We start from the raw sequence: 18,749 nt of genomic DNA, 5'->3' as shown, positions 1-18,749 counted from the left end.
ATGCACATGCGTAGGGAGAGGGAAGCTTCATTCAGCCAGTGGGATTGCAAACTGGTACAGCCACTCTAGAAATCAGTGTGGAGAATTCCCCAAAAGCCAAACATAAATGTACCAAATGAGCCAGCTATCCCACTCCTTGGTATAAGCTCAGAGGAATCAACATCCTATTCCACAGATACTTGTTCAGCCAAGTTCACTGCTGCTCTACTCACAATTACTGTGTGCCTTAGTAGAGTTTTATTGCTGGGAACAGACACCATGACCAAGACAACTCTTATGAAGACAAACATTTAATTGGGGCTGGCTTACAGTTTCAGAGGTTCAGTCCATTGTCATCATGGTGGGAGCATGGCATTGTGCAGGCAAGAGTTCTACATCTTGGCCTGAAGGCAGCCAGGGCTGAAGACTATAATTCCACACTGGGCGGAGCTTGGGCCTAGGAGACCTCAAAGCCTGCCTCCACAGTGACACACTTCCTCCAATAAGGCCATACCTATTCCAACAAGGCCTCACCTCCTAATAGTACCACCCACTGTGGCCAAGCATTCAAAAACATGAGACTCTGGGGGCCAAACCTATTCAAACCACTGTACTGGGAAATGGAAACAAAATATCCTTCAGCCAATGAATGGATAATGAAAATGGGGGTACATATTCACTATGGGATATTATTCCCTTGTAAAGAAGAATTATGAAATTTCCAGGTAAACAGATGGAACTAGAAAGGATCATACATATTGAGCAAGGTATCCCAAACCCAGAAAGACAAATGTGGCTTGTTCTCATTGGAGGCTTGTAGCTCCAAATTGTCAGATGTGAGTAGCTTGCAGTAACTACAGAAATCAAGGAAGTAAAAGGCCATTGCTGTGGTAGAGGTGGGGAGCAACAGAGGAAATCAAGGGTACAAGCGATCTGATCACAGAATGGAAAAGGGGGGCTCTGTAGGGTGTAAGGAGGGAGATAAATATGAAATAAGAACAAGGATGGGGGAGGGTAAATAACAGTAAGGATGTCTGAAAAAGTCATAAGGAACCATGCTATTAACTATCTACCTAAACCAAAAACTATAATACATTTCTATGTATAGATATGCTTATATATGCTCTCTCCAGACACCAAAACCCACCTAACAAAATATCCCAATACCAGACATAAGAAGCCCTCTTTGAGGTATTGGTCCTGGTTGTCTGAGACTCCCATAACAGTACCGGGTACTGCTACTGCTCTTGGTTGCTCCTTCTCCGCTTGTTCCACAGAGGTGGAGGGTAAGTCCCTGTGGCTGAAGGCACCAAGCACTTCAGACACAGGGCCCAGAAGCCCCTGCACTGAAACCGATTTGAAAGCCTTCTCCCTAAGGACTACCTCTCCTGGTACCAGAAGGCACCATGCAAGCTTTCAAAAGAGAAAAGTAATCAACCACGGACCTAGCAAGAGATGAACACCTATGAACCACAATGTCTGGCATGGGGCAATAGCCCTAACATTGCAGTTGCACTAACATTTTTAAGCTGAATGACCGCATGTATTAGTTAGCTTTCTGTTGCTGTAATAAGCACAGTGATCAAAAGCAACCTGGGGGAGAAAAGAGCTCATTTTGTTTACACTTCCGTAACACCGCCCATCACACTGGAGAAAGTCCAGGCGGGGATTGAGAGGCAGGAGCTGATGCAGAGGCCATGGAGGAGCACTGCTTACTGTCTTGCTTCTCATAGCTTGCTCAGCCTGCTTTCTTATACCCTCCAGGACCCTCCTGCTCTAGCTACAGTGGGCTGGGTCACTAATCAAGAACTTGCCCTACAGACTTGCCCACAGGCCAATCTGATAAAGGCATTCCCCAACTAATGTTCTCTTTTCCCAGATGGTGCTAAGTTGACAAAACAAAAACCAAAACTGACCAACACACATGGATGTGATTGATTTTCAAATTTTCACTCAACAGTGTTTGTAGGATTTGTATATTCTATTGTCACACATGTCAACTAAATAATAAACATTGACTTTAGCCAGTCAGTGGTGGCACATAACCTTTAACCCAGCACTTGGGAGGCAGAGGCAGGCAGATCTCTGAGTTGAAGGCCAACCTGGTTTACATAGTGAGTTACAGGACAACCAGAGATACACAGAGAAACCCTGTCTTGAAAAAACCAAGCAATAATAATAATATGACATTATTATTATTATTATTATTATTATTATTATTATTATTAACATTGACTCCTAAGGAAGAGCAATCCACTCAGTGAGCAACACTCTAACATGGGCCAATTTTGTTCACCAGAGAATTTGTATAACCCCAAATAAGCAATTCAAATGGGTCATCTCTTTCTGGCCATGTCTGTTAGGTCATTTTACTGCTTTGTCTGCCTTCCACAGTTCTGGACATAGAATCAAGTGTTCTACCCTTGAACTATACCACCCATCTATAAAGTATGTGAGGGGACCCATACAGGTCCCAGCATACACTTGGAGGTCAGAGGACCTCTGGAGAGTGATTTTTCCTACCACAGTAGAAGACACAGCGGCACTGACCTATAATCCTAGCACTGGAGAAGCAGAGACAGGAGGATTAGAAATCCAAGATCATCTTAGCTACATACAGAGTTCAAGGCCAGCCAGACATTCATAAATCTCAGTCTCAAGGAAGAAAGTGTCCCTGTCCTAAGGATGTTTCTCATAGAAGAAACTGATCACAGCATGTTAGAGAAAAAAAATACAAAACAAACCAAAACATGTAGAAGCGGTACCAAGGAGACAGATCAATTTTGGGACAGGGATTAAGAGAGGGTAAGCTGCTGCAGAAGGTTCTAAAAAATGGTGGCATCCATGAGCAGTCTGTTTGTTTACGTTTATTTTTATCTTACATGAATGTTAAGCCTGCATGTATTTGAGTGCATTCACTGTATGTGTACAGGAGCCTGTAGAGACCAAAAGAGGGCGCCGTGTAACCTTATGGAATTAGAGTTAACAAGACAGTTGTGAGCCACCACGTCCAAGCTTGGTACTGAACTAGGTGCTCTTCAAGAGCCATTTCTGCAGCCCCAGGAAAGGTTGTAAAGGAGGAACAAGTGGATGGGTGGTTAGGCGATAGGAACATGACAACACAGGATTCTGGTCAAACTGTAAGGAGTCAGGGACACAAATAAGAGACTGGGCACCTGGATCTTGAGAAAGGCTTGCCCCTTAGTCTCAGGAAAAACTCCCCCAAAACGTCTAAGGCTCCTGACTTCTCACCCAGCCACTCGTACATTCTACCTCGGTTGGGCCTTGTTTACTGAGTGAGTTCTTGCACCTGAATTCACTGACTCATTCTGGGCTTCCTTGGAAGCCGCTGGAAAGTATGAGCCCCTCCTTGAATCTGGTTGGCTGCTTCAAAGAAGACAAGTCGTAACAGTGTTTCACTGGCCCAGTGAGGTCAAGGACAACCAAATTAGCAGGAAGCAGATGCTGTCTGGGACAAGCTGGGTGACACGGTTTCAAGCACGGAGCCTCTCTGTCCTTTTCTGTGGCTGACTGGACATCACAGGTCAGGACTGCTTTGATTCTCAGTACTTTGATGGGGATTTTTTAAATAAGGCTGTTTAAACATGTTGCTTTAAAATTGTTTTTTAAAAAGTTTTTAATTTGATTTATACAAGCATTTCCTTTTTAATAAGGTTTGAATTGTAACCTAATAGAAATAATTGGTTTTTTTTTTAAGGACTAAGAGTATTTAAGAAAAGAATAACCGCACAGATTTGGTAAATGATTCCTGTACTCAAGTAAGATATGACTTTGAAATCCTCGTGGGCCTCCCAGATGATGAATGAGCGAGCACGACATGCTGATGCTAGGGGCTTTGTTAGGTCTTCTGACCTGTTGGTCCCTTGATCCAGAGAAGAAAATGAGTTATTTCCTCCATCATACCAGATAAAACAAGACTCTTAAAAGCATCCACTTAGGTTAGCCAGGACAGTGGAATGTCGAGGTATTTGTAACCAACCTGACACTTATAAGCACCTGACTTAAATGAAGTTTGCCCAAGAGGAACTTGAAGTTTACCACGAGCACAGTCTCTGTTTTACTCTGTAGAGTAAAACAGCTCTCTCTCTCTCTCTCTCTCTCTCTCTCTCTCTCTCTCTCTGTACATTACCCTTGGAGAAATAAAACTAAACAGTATCATCCATTCCGTAAATATTTGTTTAAGGCCCCTGGGACAAAATGCTAAAGAAGGCAAGCTGATGCTGCCCTCTTTAGCCTATTCAACATGGTAGGAAAGTAGACTTTTTTAATTAACAAAATAATTAAATTGTGATTATTGCTAGGAAAAGCAGGAAGTCCAGAGGCAGGAAAAACATTAGGGAGGTGGCACCTCTATGTCAGGCAGACATTCAGGGAGAGAGTGGATGAGGAGGGATACTTAAGCAGAGACTGGAAGGATATGAGGGCCCCTTCCCACTGGAGCAGGAGGGAAGACTCTCCTAGTGGCTGGCTCAAAGGACATCTACTGTGTTGGAAAGAACTGACCAAGCAGAATAGTATGATATGTGAGGGCAGCTAGTCCATAATAAGAACCTTAGAGGGCTTTGGGAGTGGGGGGGAGGGAAGCACTGCAGAAATCAGTAGAGCATACAGTCATGGCAGCCATCATGGTCTATGAGATGGTACTGATGCCAGCAGGGAGGGAGGGAGGGAGGGAGGGAGGGAGGGAGGGAGGGAGGGGAGCACATCCTGGGTTCACCTCGGAAGCGGAATAGACAGACATGCTGGTGACAAGGACATGTGTGAGGGCTGCTGTGCTAACAAGAATCCAAGATGACTCCAACTTCAGGATGGAGTGAGCAGGAAGATGGCGGACACAATCGGACCAGCAGGTTTGGAGAAAGGAATCACTCCTCTAGGGTATGATGCCCAGCCCCTTAGTAAATTCGGCCATTTACATCTGAGTTTGAGGTTTTTTTGTTTTGTTTTGTTTTTTATTTTTTTGAGGCAGGGTCTGCTATATCCTTGGCTGGCCTTGAACTCAACGAGTCACCCAAATGACCCTGAGCATTTGGTCATCTTCCCTTCCCTACCTGAGTGTTGGGATTACAGGCCTATGTCACATTCATGGCTTTTGTAGCCTGGCCTACTTCAGGATGCATTATATATGTATGTGTATAGGAAAAGAAATTATATACTAGATATAATTACATAAATTCTTTTCATGTAATATATATATTTTACACACACACACATGAAAAGAAAATGAAACAGCCTGAGTGTCATTCACCTGACACACACTCACTCAGAGCACAGTATTTGTAATTGACCCAAGGTATGTAGGGAGTGGAATCTGGAGGGAGGGGCTTATCTTGCTCCATTTGATAAACAAATTCAGGTTTTGTATCTGATAATTATGCACAGGTTATTTTTAGATTGTTGGTTTCCTTGGCTTGTCTGTTTGTTGTAAATATGCCACAGACTTCCAAATCCACTCCTGGAATTACATATTAGGGAAGGGGTGGTACTTCTGGAATCAGATGAGTTTTGGTTTTGTTTATTTTAGGACAGGGTCTCACTACCTAGCCTTGCCTGGCCTGGAACTCACCGACATCAACTTGACTCCCCAGTGCTGGGATCAAAAGCATGCACCACCACAACCAGTTTAAATGACTTTTTAAAAAGGCACACATTCTCCGTGTGATTCTTATAAACAGGTTATCTGCCTGATAGTTAGTTTACAAAGAAAGTAATTAGAGGTAAATGTGCAAGCCAAGACTCTAAGCCACCCAGAGCAGCCAAGGTCATGAGCTGATTTTAGTTGCCCTTTCCCTGGGGGGAATCATTTCTTGGCTCATTACCTTGCTATTATTCTGTAGCACAGAGGAAGCCCCCGCCATCCTTTGCTTGGTGCCAGAGTTTAAGCCAGCTGTGGGGTCTGAGAGGTTTGTGGTTATTAGATTTTAATGACTCAACTAACAGGGGTCATTACTAAAAGTAATAGGAAGCTAAGACTGTGGAAATTATTGGTTATTTCTAGTAGTTCCTTAGCATTGCCCTTGGATATACAACTAATTCTTAAAAGTAATTAAGAAGGATCTTTCCTCTTAATCAACTTACTAATGCTACATAAAACTACTACTACTCCTGTGTTATTGAAACCCCCCAGTGGCAGAAGAAATAGTGTATACACCAGGCTTCAAATGTGCTCCATAATCCCAGCCTAATAACCTGATGTTGCTATAACACTATTAATGCCAGGACTGAAATTATTTATAGTTAACACTAGTTAGTATCACATCTGTCATACTTCTGTTACCTCTGAAAGAATCAACTTTTTCCCATCTTGGATGAGAACTGACACTGAAAGAGACCTTAGAGATTAGACTGTCCTTTTATTATTAACTGACCACAGTTCACACGCAATTATCCAAAATGGTGGTTATTAGGTTTCAAGAGATTTCCTAAGGTGGTGATTTCTGAATTATGTAAAATTAATACAAATACATTTTAGTATGTATGAAAAGAATAAGTTTTATTGTTATATGGGCATAAGTAACTTGGTATGTATTTTCTACTTTAAATCTAATGGGATAGAGAGCAGAAATGCAGTCATGGATATAATAACTGTATTAACCAGGTATGGTGGCACACATCTTTGGTCCCAGCACTTAGGAAGCAGAAATAGATCTCTGTGAGTTCCAAGCCAGCCAAGTGTACATAGTGAGACCCTGTCTCAGATTTAAAAAGTACTTTTTCATGTGTCTATTTGTATGGTATGTATGTGAGTGTGCATAATTTTATGTGTGAGCACACATGCTGTCTGGGTACATGTGCCCATGGATGCCCAAAGTTGATGTTGTAAATCCTCTTACATCATCTTCATCTTCTCTCTTAGTCTCTGAGGCAGAGGATCTCAATCAAACCAGAACTTGCCCAAACAGCTAGTCACCATGCTGTGGGGTCACTGCTTTCTCAGGATGATTACAGGCCAGTCACCATGCCCGCCCAGCATTTATGTGGGTTCTGGGGAATAAGGCTTAAAAGGCAAGCATTTTAACTAACAAGATACCTCCACCCCACTTCCCCAGATAACATTTCTTATTCTGCTTCCTGATCTTGCCCCTGTTCAGTTTTCCAGGCTAGCTGTTTTCTCTCTGCCCAAATGACTTTGTCTCCTCTTGTTGTCTACAGCTTAATCTTTTTTGCTCTGCTCCTAGACCCCTTCTTCCCCAAGTTTAGGGCCTATGTATTAGGAAAATCTAATGAGAATCATGTCTTCTCATTCTTAACCACAATTATTGTGCAAGCCAAGTACTTCATGCTTTCTCTTGGAAGCCTGTCTTTCTTTCCTTCCCTACTTTCAGACCGTGGGAGGTTTCAGTATTCCCCAGTGGGTCTCTGGGAGGACCCATGAGGCACTGTGCTGTGTGTTTAACCCGTTGTTCCTAAAGGGGGCTGCAACACAGTAGGAACCAGAAAAGAGAACAGATAAAAGCATCAAGAGCTGCAGAGTTTGCAGTTGAAGTGTACACCTTTAAACAGTACTGCTTACTTACAGAAATAAAGCTGTCTCTAGAAGTTATTTATTTCACAGCTAAGGATGCAGCTATGTTGGTAGAGGGCTTGTCAACAAGCTATCAAATCAATATTCCATCTTTAGCACCACATGGTGCTGTGGAGGGCCTATAATATAACCACATCATTTTGAAGGATCAGAATTTCAAAGTTATCCTTTGTTACATAGTGAATATGAGACCAGCCTGGGATATATGAGGACACACACACACACAACCCCACACACACTCAGATACTTTCTCTAGGAAAAGATCACACAGCCTGGCATCAGTTTGGAACGAGACTAAACTACTAGCATTGCTGTATGTTCATTTATTTCCAGCAGGTTTGATAAAGTGTACAATCCTTTGAGTGTTAAACACAAATGACAGATGTTGTATTAAAAATCCTACCAAGCCAAGCAACTGTAATTCCCAAACTGTAGGCTTTATAGTCAGCAAGTTAGTTAAAAGAAAGGGAGAAAGCCTTAACATTTCCTTGTTATTATGAAATTGTGTGTGTGTGTGTGTGTGTGTGTGTGTGTGTGTGTGTGTGTGCCAATTTCCCCTAAGGAATATGGGATTTGGTTTAACTGTTTTATTTTTGAAATAATGCAGAAAGACAATTTATTTTTTAGTATCAAATTGAATCTTATCAAGGTTTAAGCTCTTTCTAGTCACTAAGTCAAACAGTGTATTTGTTTTAAGAACAAAGGAGGCAATAAAATAGTTTGGGTGGGGAGGAGGAAAGGGAAGCCTAGGACAAAGTCCCTGGAAAGGTTGAGAAAAACAACCAACAGACAGATGAGTTTCAGGGCCTCTCACTTCTAGCAACTATAAAGCAGGCATCCTCAGCCATATATCAAACACAAGTCTGTAGCCCCTCATGGCAGCCCGTGCCTTTAATCCTAGCACTCCAGAACCATAGGCAGGTGGACCTGTGAATTTGAGGCCAGCCTGGTCTATATAATGAGTTCCAAGCTAACCAGAGAGATAGTGAGACCCTGTTTCAATCAAAACAAAATGAAAAACAACTTTGTAAGCTCGGCACTTTCAGAATGCAGAGGCATGAAGATTCTGAGCCACAGGTTCGGGAGGCTAGGTCAAGAAGCTTCCCATGAACTCAAGGTCAGCCTGGGCTGCAGGGGACAAGCAAAACTCAAGAGTATTTTACAAACAAAACCAGGATTTAATGAGATTACTTCTTGCAAACAATGCTTGCAGGAAGTATGAGAGCCAAGTTTGATGCCCAGAACCTACATAAATAATCAAGTGTGGTGCTGCGGTTTGTACTTCCAGACCTAGGGAGCTGGAGACAGGATCATCTCTGAGGTTCTAACTAGCCTGTTTGCCTAGCCTAGTTCACTAGAGCTCTAGGTCAGTGAGACACCTTGTCTTGAAAACCAAGGTGGGAGCCTGAAGACAAGGTTCAAGTATCCAAAGTACCCAGCACCCACACACCTACTTACAACCTGCTATAAACTCTAGTTCAAGTGAATTTGGTTCTCTCTTCTGGCCTCTGTAGAGCCACAAGGCACGCGAATGGTGCACAGACATACATGTAGGCAAAACACCTGTACAACTTAAAATAAAATAAAAATTAAAAACCAAGGTAGATGGTAAGAAATGACACCAGAGCTTGCCCCTCTGGCCTCCACACAAACGTGTACACACTTGCGGGTGTACCTATATGACACCTGCACACGTGTGCACGAACACGCGTACCCGCACGCATAGCCAAGCAACAAAGAACAGGGAAATTTAAAAGACAAACAGGAATGAGAAACGTTTGTTATGTATCTTATGCTTGGAGGACGCATGTATCTTATGCTGGGCAGAAGCACATGGATTATATATACCACAGACTTTAGGGGTACGATCGAAGGGAGGCAAGAACGCATAAATTCAAGGCCCAGGCTCCTTGCAGGTTCACTAAGGCACAGGAAGCACTATTCACCATTAGTGAGCCCACTACTAGTGAGGGCGTCAGCAGTGCTCTGTGGAATCTGCGGATCATCTAGCTGCAGGTTCGAGACCTGGCCCAGCTGACTCGGCTCTGCTCGCACCCCAGTCCCTAGCCCGCCGCTTACTGTGGGGCTCCATGGTCAGCTGCTCCCGGGGCCCCTCGGGCCCAGCCCTGGCGGCGCCGCCCTCCTAACGCCCGTCCTCGGCGGGCGTCGCTCGGGTTGCCCTGACAACCGGGGACGGGCGGGCGGGGCCCGACGGACGGCGAGAGGGAGGGACCAAAAAGTGACGTGGAAACGCAGAGCGGCGCACGGGCGGGAGTGGCGCAGGGGGTCGGGACCGGGGAGCGCCACGGTTTTAGTAGAGCCGCGCCCCGAGCTCGGGAAGGCGCTGTCAGCTTCTGCAGGGACCACGCGAACGTCGGCCGGGCTCGGGAAGCTCCCTCCCGGGCTCTGTGAAGGCCTCGGCGGCCGCCGCTGCAGGTAACGGCAGGGCAGGCGGCGGGGAGCAAGGAGGCCGCGCACCTGTTGCGGGCCCCGCCCGACCAGGCACAGCTGAGGGTGAGGGCGCCCCCAGCTCCGGAAGGAGAACAGGAGCTCCGGACTGAGATCTTCTGGACCCTGGTGGGTTAAGTCTAGGATGACCCGAGACGCCCAAGTGAGAGTCAGAACAGACCCTGCCAGAGGACCCAGCCATTGCACCGCCGGAACCCCAACAAGAGTCAGGGTTACCCTTACATCTGGCGTCAGCTCGGGTCAGACCCCCGATGACACCGGAGATGCCCGGGTGAGAGTCAGGATAGACCCTATTCCTGCTGGAGGACCCAGCTTTTGCCTGCCAGTACCCTCTCTCCAGGGTGAGGGTGCATTGCTCCAGGATGTTGCCCCCAAGTCATGTCCCAGATCCAGTCTTTGCGCGTGGCAGCTCTAGCACTTTTCCAGGATGGGTTCCCTGCACCAGGATGTTGCTCCAGGTCAAGGCTAGCATGACCCTAAGACACTGGGTGTGGGTGCCCTCAGTTCCTCCTGGAGGACTCGTCCTTTGCACTACATGTTTCAGAGTGGGGTGTCCGATTCCGTTGGCCTAGGTGAGGGTGCGACTGTTCATATGAAAGCTGCTCCTGCCTCTGTAGTAGGCCAAGTCTGTCTCCTGAAATTCTGTGCAGTCCTCCCCTAGGCCTGCTCTGTCATCCCCACTGTCACCTATCATATTTCAGGCTGTGGGCCCCGTGTGAGATCTTGGTAACTGGTTTAGTTTGGGGTGTGTGTGTGTGTGTGTTAATACCTCTGCTTTCCTGTTGATTTTGGGGGGAGGGAGGAGTCACCGAGGAGGCAGCCAAATTGTGTAAGATACTGGTTTCAAAGACCCTGGTCCAGGTTTTGCTTTAAGAAAGGTGTGAGGGGAAAAAAAAATCACGATGGATTTTTATCTGGTATGCTGTAGAATTTTCAAACCACCCTAAAGAGTGTCGTGGGTTAAGGAGAAAAGGGGGAAAAATGGAAGGAAGAAAAATGGAGAAGAGATAAGGAAGGGAATGAGAAAGCGCAGAGGGACAAGGGGAAATTGTAGGATTGATTTACCGTTCAGGTCTGGAGATTAAAGCCTCTCCATCAATCCCTACTGCTACCATAGACAGGACTAGAGAAAAATGGAAGGCCCAGCCAGCTCTATTGGGGTCATATGAGTGATAACTCATCTTTGCCAGTAGAGAGATTTCTACTGTGTGGCTGTCAAGGACTCGGGGGAGAATTACTTTCCCAAGGGAATCATTCAAAGCTTAGTTGAATCCGAGAAGTATCTATTCTGTGATGGAAATGGACGTTTATTATATTCTGCCAAATTAGGCTTCCCTCTCTATGAGGGTGATTGTCAAAGCAAGTAGTAGACTTACAAATGGGTGTGGACAAGCACTGTGATTTATGCAGAACTCAAACTTCCTAGGCTAAAGTACCAGAGAAGTTCAGGTTGGAAGTAAATATATTGTGAGGCCTTTCCCATAATGTTCCTGTACAAGACAGAGTATGACTCTGGGTGCTTCTGTATTTCCCAAACACTGTCTCTCATTAAAAAAAAAAAAAAAAAATCACAGTCGAGCTTTCCCATGCAAGAAGACATGGTTATAATGGAACGGAACAGCAAGTGTCACAAACAAACCTGGCATCACACACACACACACACACACACACACACACACACGGGGGCGGGGGGGGGATAAAAACTGTCTAAAAAACAGAAGCCTAGCTACTGGGGAGAGGAGTACTTTTTTTTTTTCCTCAAAGAATAATGGCAAATCTGCATGCTAAGATAATAAAGACTAGTGTAGTGATTGCGTATGGATTTTAAGATTGGAAAAGTAGAAATAGGAATTACTGAGTAACCTTGTAATGGTCTAGAAGAGACCAAATCCTGGAAGTGAACATTGAGGAAGTCTCAGTGCATAAAGGCAGTTAACTGTGAAAGCAAGATCTTTGGGGGATGTCTCCTCTTTAACTATGTAAGTAAGATCTTTAGGGTGTGTCTTGCCTTTGAAAGAAACAGCTGGCTAGGAGGTGGGAGTTGGGAGGGGAAGGCACTAAAATGTCCAAGGGAGGGGGTGTGTTCATCACATTTCCCGTCTAGCACCTAACACCGCGTACTTACTCAGTACATGGGAACTTCCGCTTAGGGATGTGTTTTACCCTCAGAGAAGATGCTCATGGCCAGAACACTGTCGTGGCTGGGGGTTGGAAATGAAGGATAAAAATTTTATTGTCACTTTGGGTTCTTTCTGCTCTTATGTCTATTTCCTTTGGCCTTTGTGTTCAGTATGTTATTGGTGGTCAAAGGAAAATCAAAGAGGCACTCTGGGTGGGGGTAGGGGTTGCTTTGTTTTTAAGTTTCCACGTTTCTTTGTGCACAGAGCTGTGACATTGTTTCTTAGCTGATGTGTAGCAAACCAAAGAGAGCAGCCTTAGCAGGGAGCAGCAAGGTAGCCAGGAAGACATGAAAAGTGCAGCCTTTCTTTTTCTTAGCTCTCTGGCCACTCTCAGAATGAAAACTAAAGACAACTTAGTTAGAGGTTCGCTTTATTTGGTGCAAACAGGGCAGCCAGGATTACGTCACTTGAACAAGTGGGTTCTGTCTCCTGCCCCCACTATCATAACTGGGAGAACCTCTTTGCTTTGAGGAATTTTTTGTTTTTAACTCTCTGCTACTTTCTGAATTCATTAAGGGGCTCAGTCAAAGGTAGAATACAACCTTGTTTTCATAACTGCTTTTCTGCTTTCCCCAAACCTGTTGCAAACTATACTCAACCCACTGGGCTCCCCTGAATGCGTGCCTCTCTGCTCTTTTCCTCATCCATGGTGTAGTGTAACAGGGCTGCAGTATCTGGCTGTTTCTTCTCCCTCCCAAGCACATCTTCCAGAGGAAGCCTCATGCCCACTCAAAGTTTCTCTCCACTAGAGGGACTCTACAATGGAGCACTCAGTTCTAAAGCTGCACTTTTCCTGTAATAGTTATCTCTTGTTTTGTTTTTGGATCTTGAGCCTCTGATCAAGCTTTTGTTTTCTGTTATATAAACCCGCCCCTTTAATAAGGGGTGGGCTTTGGCTTGAATGGGATGGTACTGGAGAGGACAGCTTCCAGTCTCTTCATTAGTCCTTATTTCCCGGCACACCTCTTTGGGAAAGCCAGGAGCTACTGTTAGCTCATTTATAGTTTAGTGCGAATCAGAATAAGTTATGTGTAATTGTAGGGACTGGAGATATAACTCGGTTGGTAGATTACTTAGCCTACACCAAGCCCTGGGTTCAGTTCCCAGCAAGTATAAACTGAATTCAGTGTCCTACCATGGTAACCCCAGCACTGGTGGGTTAGAGGAAGAGGATTAGAAATTGAACGCCATTCTTGACAGTGAGTTCAAGGCCAGCCTAGGCTACCTGAGACCCTGTTTCAAGTAATAATAGTAATAATGTGTTAATAAATATGGATACTGGTATCTTCCATGCTGTAAAACAGCCTTTAGTTTTGGAGTTTTAAATGGAAAGGGCAAACATTACTGAACAGTAACAGTGTGCTATCCTAATGTAGGACACATTAATGTGTACCCTAATGTGCTACCCCAATGTCCTTGTCTCATAAATGCCCTTACTGATGGGTGGACATGAGGGCACGAGGGCTTCCCCATCACAGGATTACTTGGGCAGTGGACAAAAGGCAACAGAAAGCAAGTGTGGGCAGTAATCGATGCTGGTTGAACATGTACAGCCATATACACAGAAGAGATGGACTTGAAGCTAGACAATGAGATTACAGAGAGCCCAGGGACTGAGTCTTTTTTTAAAGGGAATAAAAATTTGGGTCAGTGATGTAATCATTTTCGGAAAGGATCAAAGATTATGAAAAGTCAAAATTAGAGACAGAAAACTAAAATGGGAGGGGCTTTTGGCTTTGTTTAAGGTATGAAGACAAGGTCACTAAGAGTGGATGCTGGTGATTGTGGAGCCAATGTCACAGGATGAGGGAGCCACTGTTGTCATAGGGGAAGGCAGAGCCACCAGAAGGAGCAGAACTCAGAGGTCTTGGTAACATGGGGTGAAGGAGAAGCCTGGCCACTCTCATGTCTGACATGAGGGGGAAGGTGGGCTCCTGCTCTTTGTTGATGTCTAGAACCCAAAGAAGGGAGCAAGCTTTGTAACGAATTTGACTGTGCACTAAGTTCAGGTTGAAATATGAGCGCATGAGTGTTGTGTCTCCCATAAGCAATAGCTAGACATGTGGGTCTGCAGCCACCCAAAGAAATCTGTGTGGAAGCCAGGAGACTGCACCAAGTGTTTGAGACTACTTTTTCCATAGGAACTTTAGTGAGAAAAGGGATTCAGGAGTCTGGCACACATGTATTTTGCAATGGAGTGGAAAGGAAAGGACAAGCCAGGGAAGTAAAGTAAGCTGGGACTGTGAGAAGGGCCTAGGAGTGCAGGTCTAGCCATTCCCTCAAATCCCAGTGCTTTCCCACCCGACCCCCAACCCCTCTGCACCTCCACCAGCTTCTAGTCATTCTTAAAAATGAATGCAGAATGGCTACAGATTGTCAACAAGAAAAGGAAGCTGCTTGGTATTTGTAGGGCTCAAGGTCTCCATCTAGGACAGTAATTTATGAGGAAGTTGGTCTAATGATGCCTCAAGTAGGTACTAGGGTAAAGTACTGGCTGGTACCACCAGAGCATGGTGGTAAATGGCTATAGTCACTGCACTCAGGTGCTTAGGGCAGGAGGTAAAGGATAGCCTGGGCTACGTAGTAAAGCTCAGTCTTCCAAATGAGTAAACAAAGAACTTTTATAAAAAGTTTAATAAGATGGCTAGAAGTTTATTTTGCAGATTTCAGAGGTAAAATAATATCTTGGAGAGACTGGAAGTGGTACATTCCTTAGATCTCAGCTGTACTGAACTGAGTCCTACCCGTTCACTGAGAAGTAAGCCAAACAAGTGTTCTTTTAGTGTGCTATGCTAACCATGCTCTAAGGAGCCCTTAAAATAGTACACAGTCAAAACTGATTAAAAAATAATATTGAAAAGCACCTAGCAGTCTGTTTGTGAGGATTTGTAACCAGACCCTTTCCTCTCACCCTTCATTGTGAGGAGTTCCGTGTATAAATATTAAGAAGTCTCTCTGGCTGTATACTGTGGCACCTTTAATCCTAGCATTTGGGAGGCAGAAGCAGGAGATCTCTGTGAGTTTGAGGCTAATGTATCAAGTTCTAGGCCAGCCAAGATTATTTAGAAAGACCTGTCTCAACAGCAAACAAACAAACCAATAAAAGTCTAAATCTAAAAATATTTAAATTATAATGTATGATTTTTAAAAATTCATCACAGGGCCAGTGAAATGGCTTAGTGCCTTGGTTTTTGGTCCTCAGCCTTCCTAATGCTGAGACTCTTTCCTACAGTTCTTCATGTTCTGGTGTCCCAACCATAATATGATTTTTGTGGCTATCTCATAACTATATTTTGCTACTGTTATGAATCCTAATATAAATATCTGTGTTTTCTGATCGTCTTAAGTGACCCCTTTGAAAGGGTTACTTGACCCCCCCCCCCCAAAGAAGTTGTGACCTACAGGTTGAGGACTACTGACTTAGTGGGTAAGGGTGTCTGCCACTAAGCCTATGAAACTGAGTCCAGTCCCCAGAACCCACATGGTAGAGAGAGAGCTGACTCCTGATCTCCACCCCAGTGCCCTCATGCCCCCATACAAAATAAATAAATAATGTAAATTTTTTATTGATTGTTCAATTGATGATTCAAGCTGCATTTGATACAGAGCAATGCCCAGTACAGACTGGTTTTCCCAAAGCAGATGAATTGTTCACATTATTTTTAAATTTTATTTTTATGGATAGTCTGCCTGTGTACATATCTGGGTCCCTCATGTGCTAATCCCAGAGGAGGGTGTTGGATTCCCCTGGAACAAGGGTTTCAAATGGTGAGGAGCATTCATATTCATGCTGGTATGTTGGAGAAGGCTGGGCCTATGAGAACATAAGCAGAGAAAGACCAAGCCTGCTATGCAGCCCAGCCCTGTCTTGAACTTCTGGTCTTGCCTCAGACTTGGGCCTACTCGGGTTACAGGCCTGGGCCACCACAGTCAGCTTTCTGAGAACCTCAGGAATATGACCCCTTGTGTCATTGGAAGCTTTCTGTAGCCGAGAAAGTATATGCTAAGTATTTGCCATGTAGCCCCATGAGGGCAGTTAGAACCATACCTTTCAAATACATAAATACAAGACTTGCAAACAGACCTGTACCTGTTTTACTTCAAAAACATCATTTTATTTACATTTATTATATGTGTATATTTGTGTATGCATGTATGTATGCATAACACAGCATGCATTTGTGGAGGTCAGAAGACAACTTTCAGCATTCTGTTCTCAGGAAATCAGGCTTGGCCAAAAGTATCTTTCCCCACCCCCATTTAAACACTATCTGAACATCTCCCATGGGGTAAAGTATTTCTTCCACCTGTACTGATAGCATAGAAACCTATTTTCTTCTGTTTTTTGAGACAGGGTCTCACTGTGTAGTTCTGGCTCTCCTAGACCAGGCTGGCCTCAGATTCACAAGGATCTGCCTGCCTCTGCCTCCTGAGTGCTGGAAGTCAGGGCATGGGCCGCTGCACCCAGCCAACCTCCTGTTCAGTAAGGAAATTGGACCGGGGAGTGGTTATATGGCTCAGCAGGCACCATACACTTATCCAGGATCAAGCTGGGGCCAGACTGCCTCACTTCAGACTCCCACTGTATCACAGCCAAGATGCTAAAAGCTGGATAAATTAACCAAACCTCTGAAGGCTTAAATTTCCTCATTTGAAAAAAAATGGGACTAATAAAGTAAACCCTCATGGGGTTCTTAAGGGTTTAAACGAAATAATCCATATAAAGTGCTTAAGTGCTTATCAGCGTCTGGCATAAAGTAAGCATGCTGTGAGCGCTAATCAGCAGAATTATCATCGTCATCATCATTAGTCCAACTTCAGGGGTGTGTGGAACCATGCTCCCACTGTGGCCTGCAGACAGGTGCTGGCTCCAGCCCTTCTGTCAAGGTTACAGTGGGAGATGCAGAAAGTTCATGTACACTCTAGTGCCAGCTTCTTAGCTTGCCATACATCAGCACTTTGCATAAAATTGCCATGAAATATTGGACCCATGATCACATGCTCTAAAAAATAGATGGCCTTTATCCTGAAAGCCGCTGCTAGCACTCACTTGCAGTCTTCATTCCTCTTTTGTGAGTTGTAAGTATATTGCTTGTTGCTTCAGCAAATCCTTACTGATCACACTGCCCACGCACAGCCCTGTATCTATTTTCTAGGAGTTGCAAAGATAACTCTGGAACTACATCTAAGCTAGAGCAAGAGGGAGTGGGTAAGCGTGGGAGGTGGCACATTTCGAGCACATGGTGTTTGCAGGGGTTTTATAGCCTGCTCACATAGGCTCCTGCTTCCATGAGAGGACAGCATACTACCTGTTACTCCTCCAGCATCATGTGGCGTCACAGAGGTCAGTGTTCTTGTTTTTAAAACAGGTCTGAATCTTGTAGAAATATGTAACATTTGAATGAAAAAGTAACTTTCAAAGATTATTATTAAGAACCCATCTTCTTGTAACTGAAAGAGTCAAGAAAAATATGACCACAGATTAATTCAAAATCTAACTGAATCTAGGTGTTTCTGGCATTGCTTTTCTATGTTGTGTTGTGCAGCTTCAGGACAGCCTTGGTCCTGAGCATACAACATACATACTTTATTTTGTGCCAGCAGAAAATCCAGTGCCAACAAGCTCTGCCTGAAACACTGTGGCTCAGATTCCAAACCATTGTGTGCTAATATGGCAGGTGCTCTGTTTGGTGTCTGTGTGTGGTATATGTGGAGAGGTGTCTGAGCACATGGGTGTGTGAGTGAGGAGGCCAGAGGTCATTGTCAAGTGTTTTCCTTAGTGACTTCACCTTGTATTTGGGGACAGGGTTTCTAGTTGCACCTGGGGCTCACCAATTTTCCCAGACTAGGGCAGCAAACCTGTAGGATCCTCCTGTCTTTGCCCCACTTCCCCCAATGAGATTACAGATATGCACCTCCACACTTAGCTTTTCTTGGAGGCTAAGGAATCGAACCCGTGTCCTCATGCTTGAGCAACAGGTTCCTTATCCACTGAGCCAGCTCTGCTGTGCATCCAGAGATTTCTGCTATTAGGAAAACAGTGCTTTAGTTACAGAGAACAAAGAGTGGTTACTTTGTACGACTTTCCCTAGCATGCCTCAGATTACTGTCTTTGGGTTTGGTGTGTTTGAATCCCTGGTTTTAAAGGCTGCTGTTTGTATTGCTCACCTTAAATTTCAGGGGGAAAATTATATAAAATTTGGCCTAGGATAGACTTTTCTAATTTTGAAGTCCCCCTAAATATACTAATGCCACTTATACTATGAATTTGTAAAAAGAGATGGACATTCTCAGCAATTAATGATTCTAAAATCAAAACGACAGTTTACCTTAAAAAAACACTGACGAGGCTTCCTGTCCAGCAGTATACCTGCCAAGATTTTACTTTGATAAACTCACTTCATTAGCATGGAATTTTGCCTTTACTAAATGGCAATACTATACATATGCCAAAGAATTATTTTAAAAGTGAATTTGGGGGTGGGGGGAGGGGACTGGAGAGATAGCTCGGTGGTGAAGAACACTGAGTGCTCTTCCAGAGGCCCTGGATTCAGTTCCCAGCACCTATATGGCAG

The 18,749-nt window shown here is 44.4% G+C and overlaps 2 protein-coding genes across 5 annotated transcripts in view; one reads left to right on the top strand and one right to left on the bottom strand.

The window, feature by feature from the left end:
• The window catches only part of Fank1 (fibronectin type III and ankyrin repeat domains 1), a 104,612-nt gene extending 94,888 nt beyond the window's left edge, over nt 1-9,724 (bottom strand). Inside the window, exon 1 of the mRNA XM_034495249.2 lies at nt 9,605-9,724. Within this exon, the coding sequence (XP_034351140.1) occupies nt 9,605-9,617 (13 nt within the window). The 5' untranslated portion in view covers nt 9,618-9,724. The remainder of the gene's footprint in view (nt 1-9,604) is intronic.
• Dhx32 (DEAH-box helicase 32 (putative)) overlaps nt 1-18,749 on the top strand; it is a 70,269-nt gene that overhangs the window by 4,572 nt on the left and 46,948 nt on the right. The window contains exon 1 of one of the 4 annotated variants that reach the window (XM_034495239.2): nt 3,425-3,523. The exons of 1 other annotated variant lie outside the window; for it this stretch is intronic. The gene's annotated coding sequence lies outside the window, so the exon portion shown is untranslated. Of the gene's footprint in view, nt 1-3,424; nt 3,524-9,738; nt 9,962-10,241; nt 10,266-18,749 lie in introns of those variants that run through there. 2 more of the 4 variants (XM_034495229.1, XM_076912202.1) reach the window with 2 other exon arrangements.

The sequence above is a fragment of the Arvicanthis niloticus genome, chromosome 1 (assembly GCF_011762505.2).
Source record: "Arvicanthis niloticus isolate mArvNil1 chromosome 1, mArvNil1.pat.X, whole genome shotgun sequence".
NCBI classification, from domain to species: domain Eukaryota; kingdom Metazoa; phylum Chordata; class Mammalia; order Rodentia; family Muridae; genus Arvicanthis; species Arvicanthis niloticus.
This window is presented reverse-complemented; position numbering and strand designations above follow the sequence as displayed.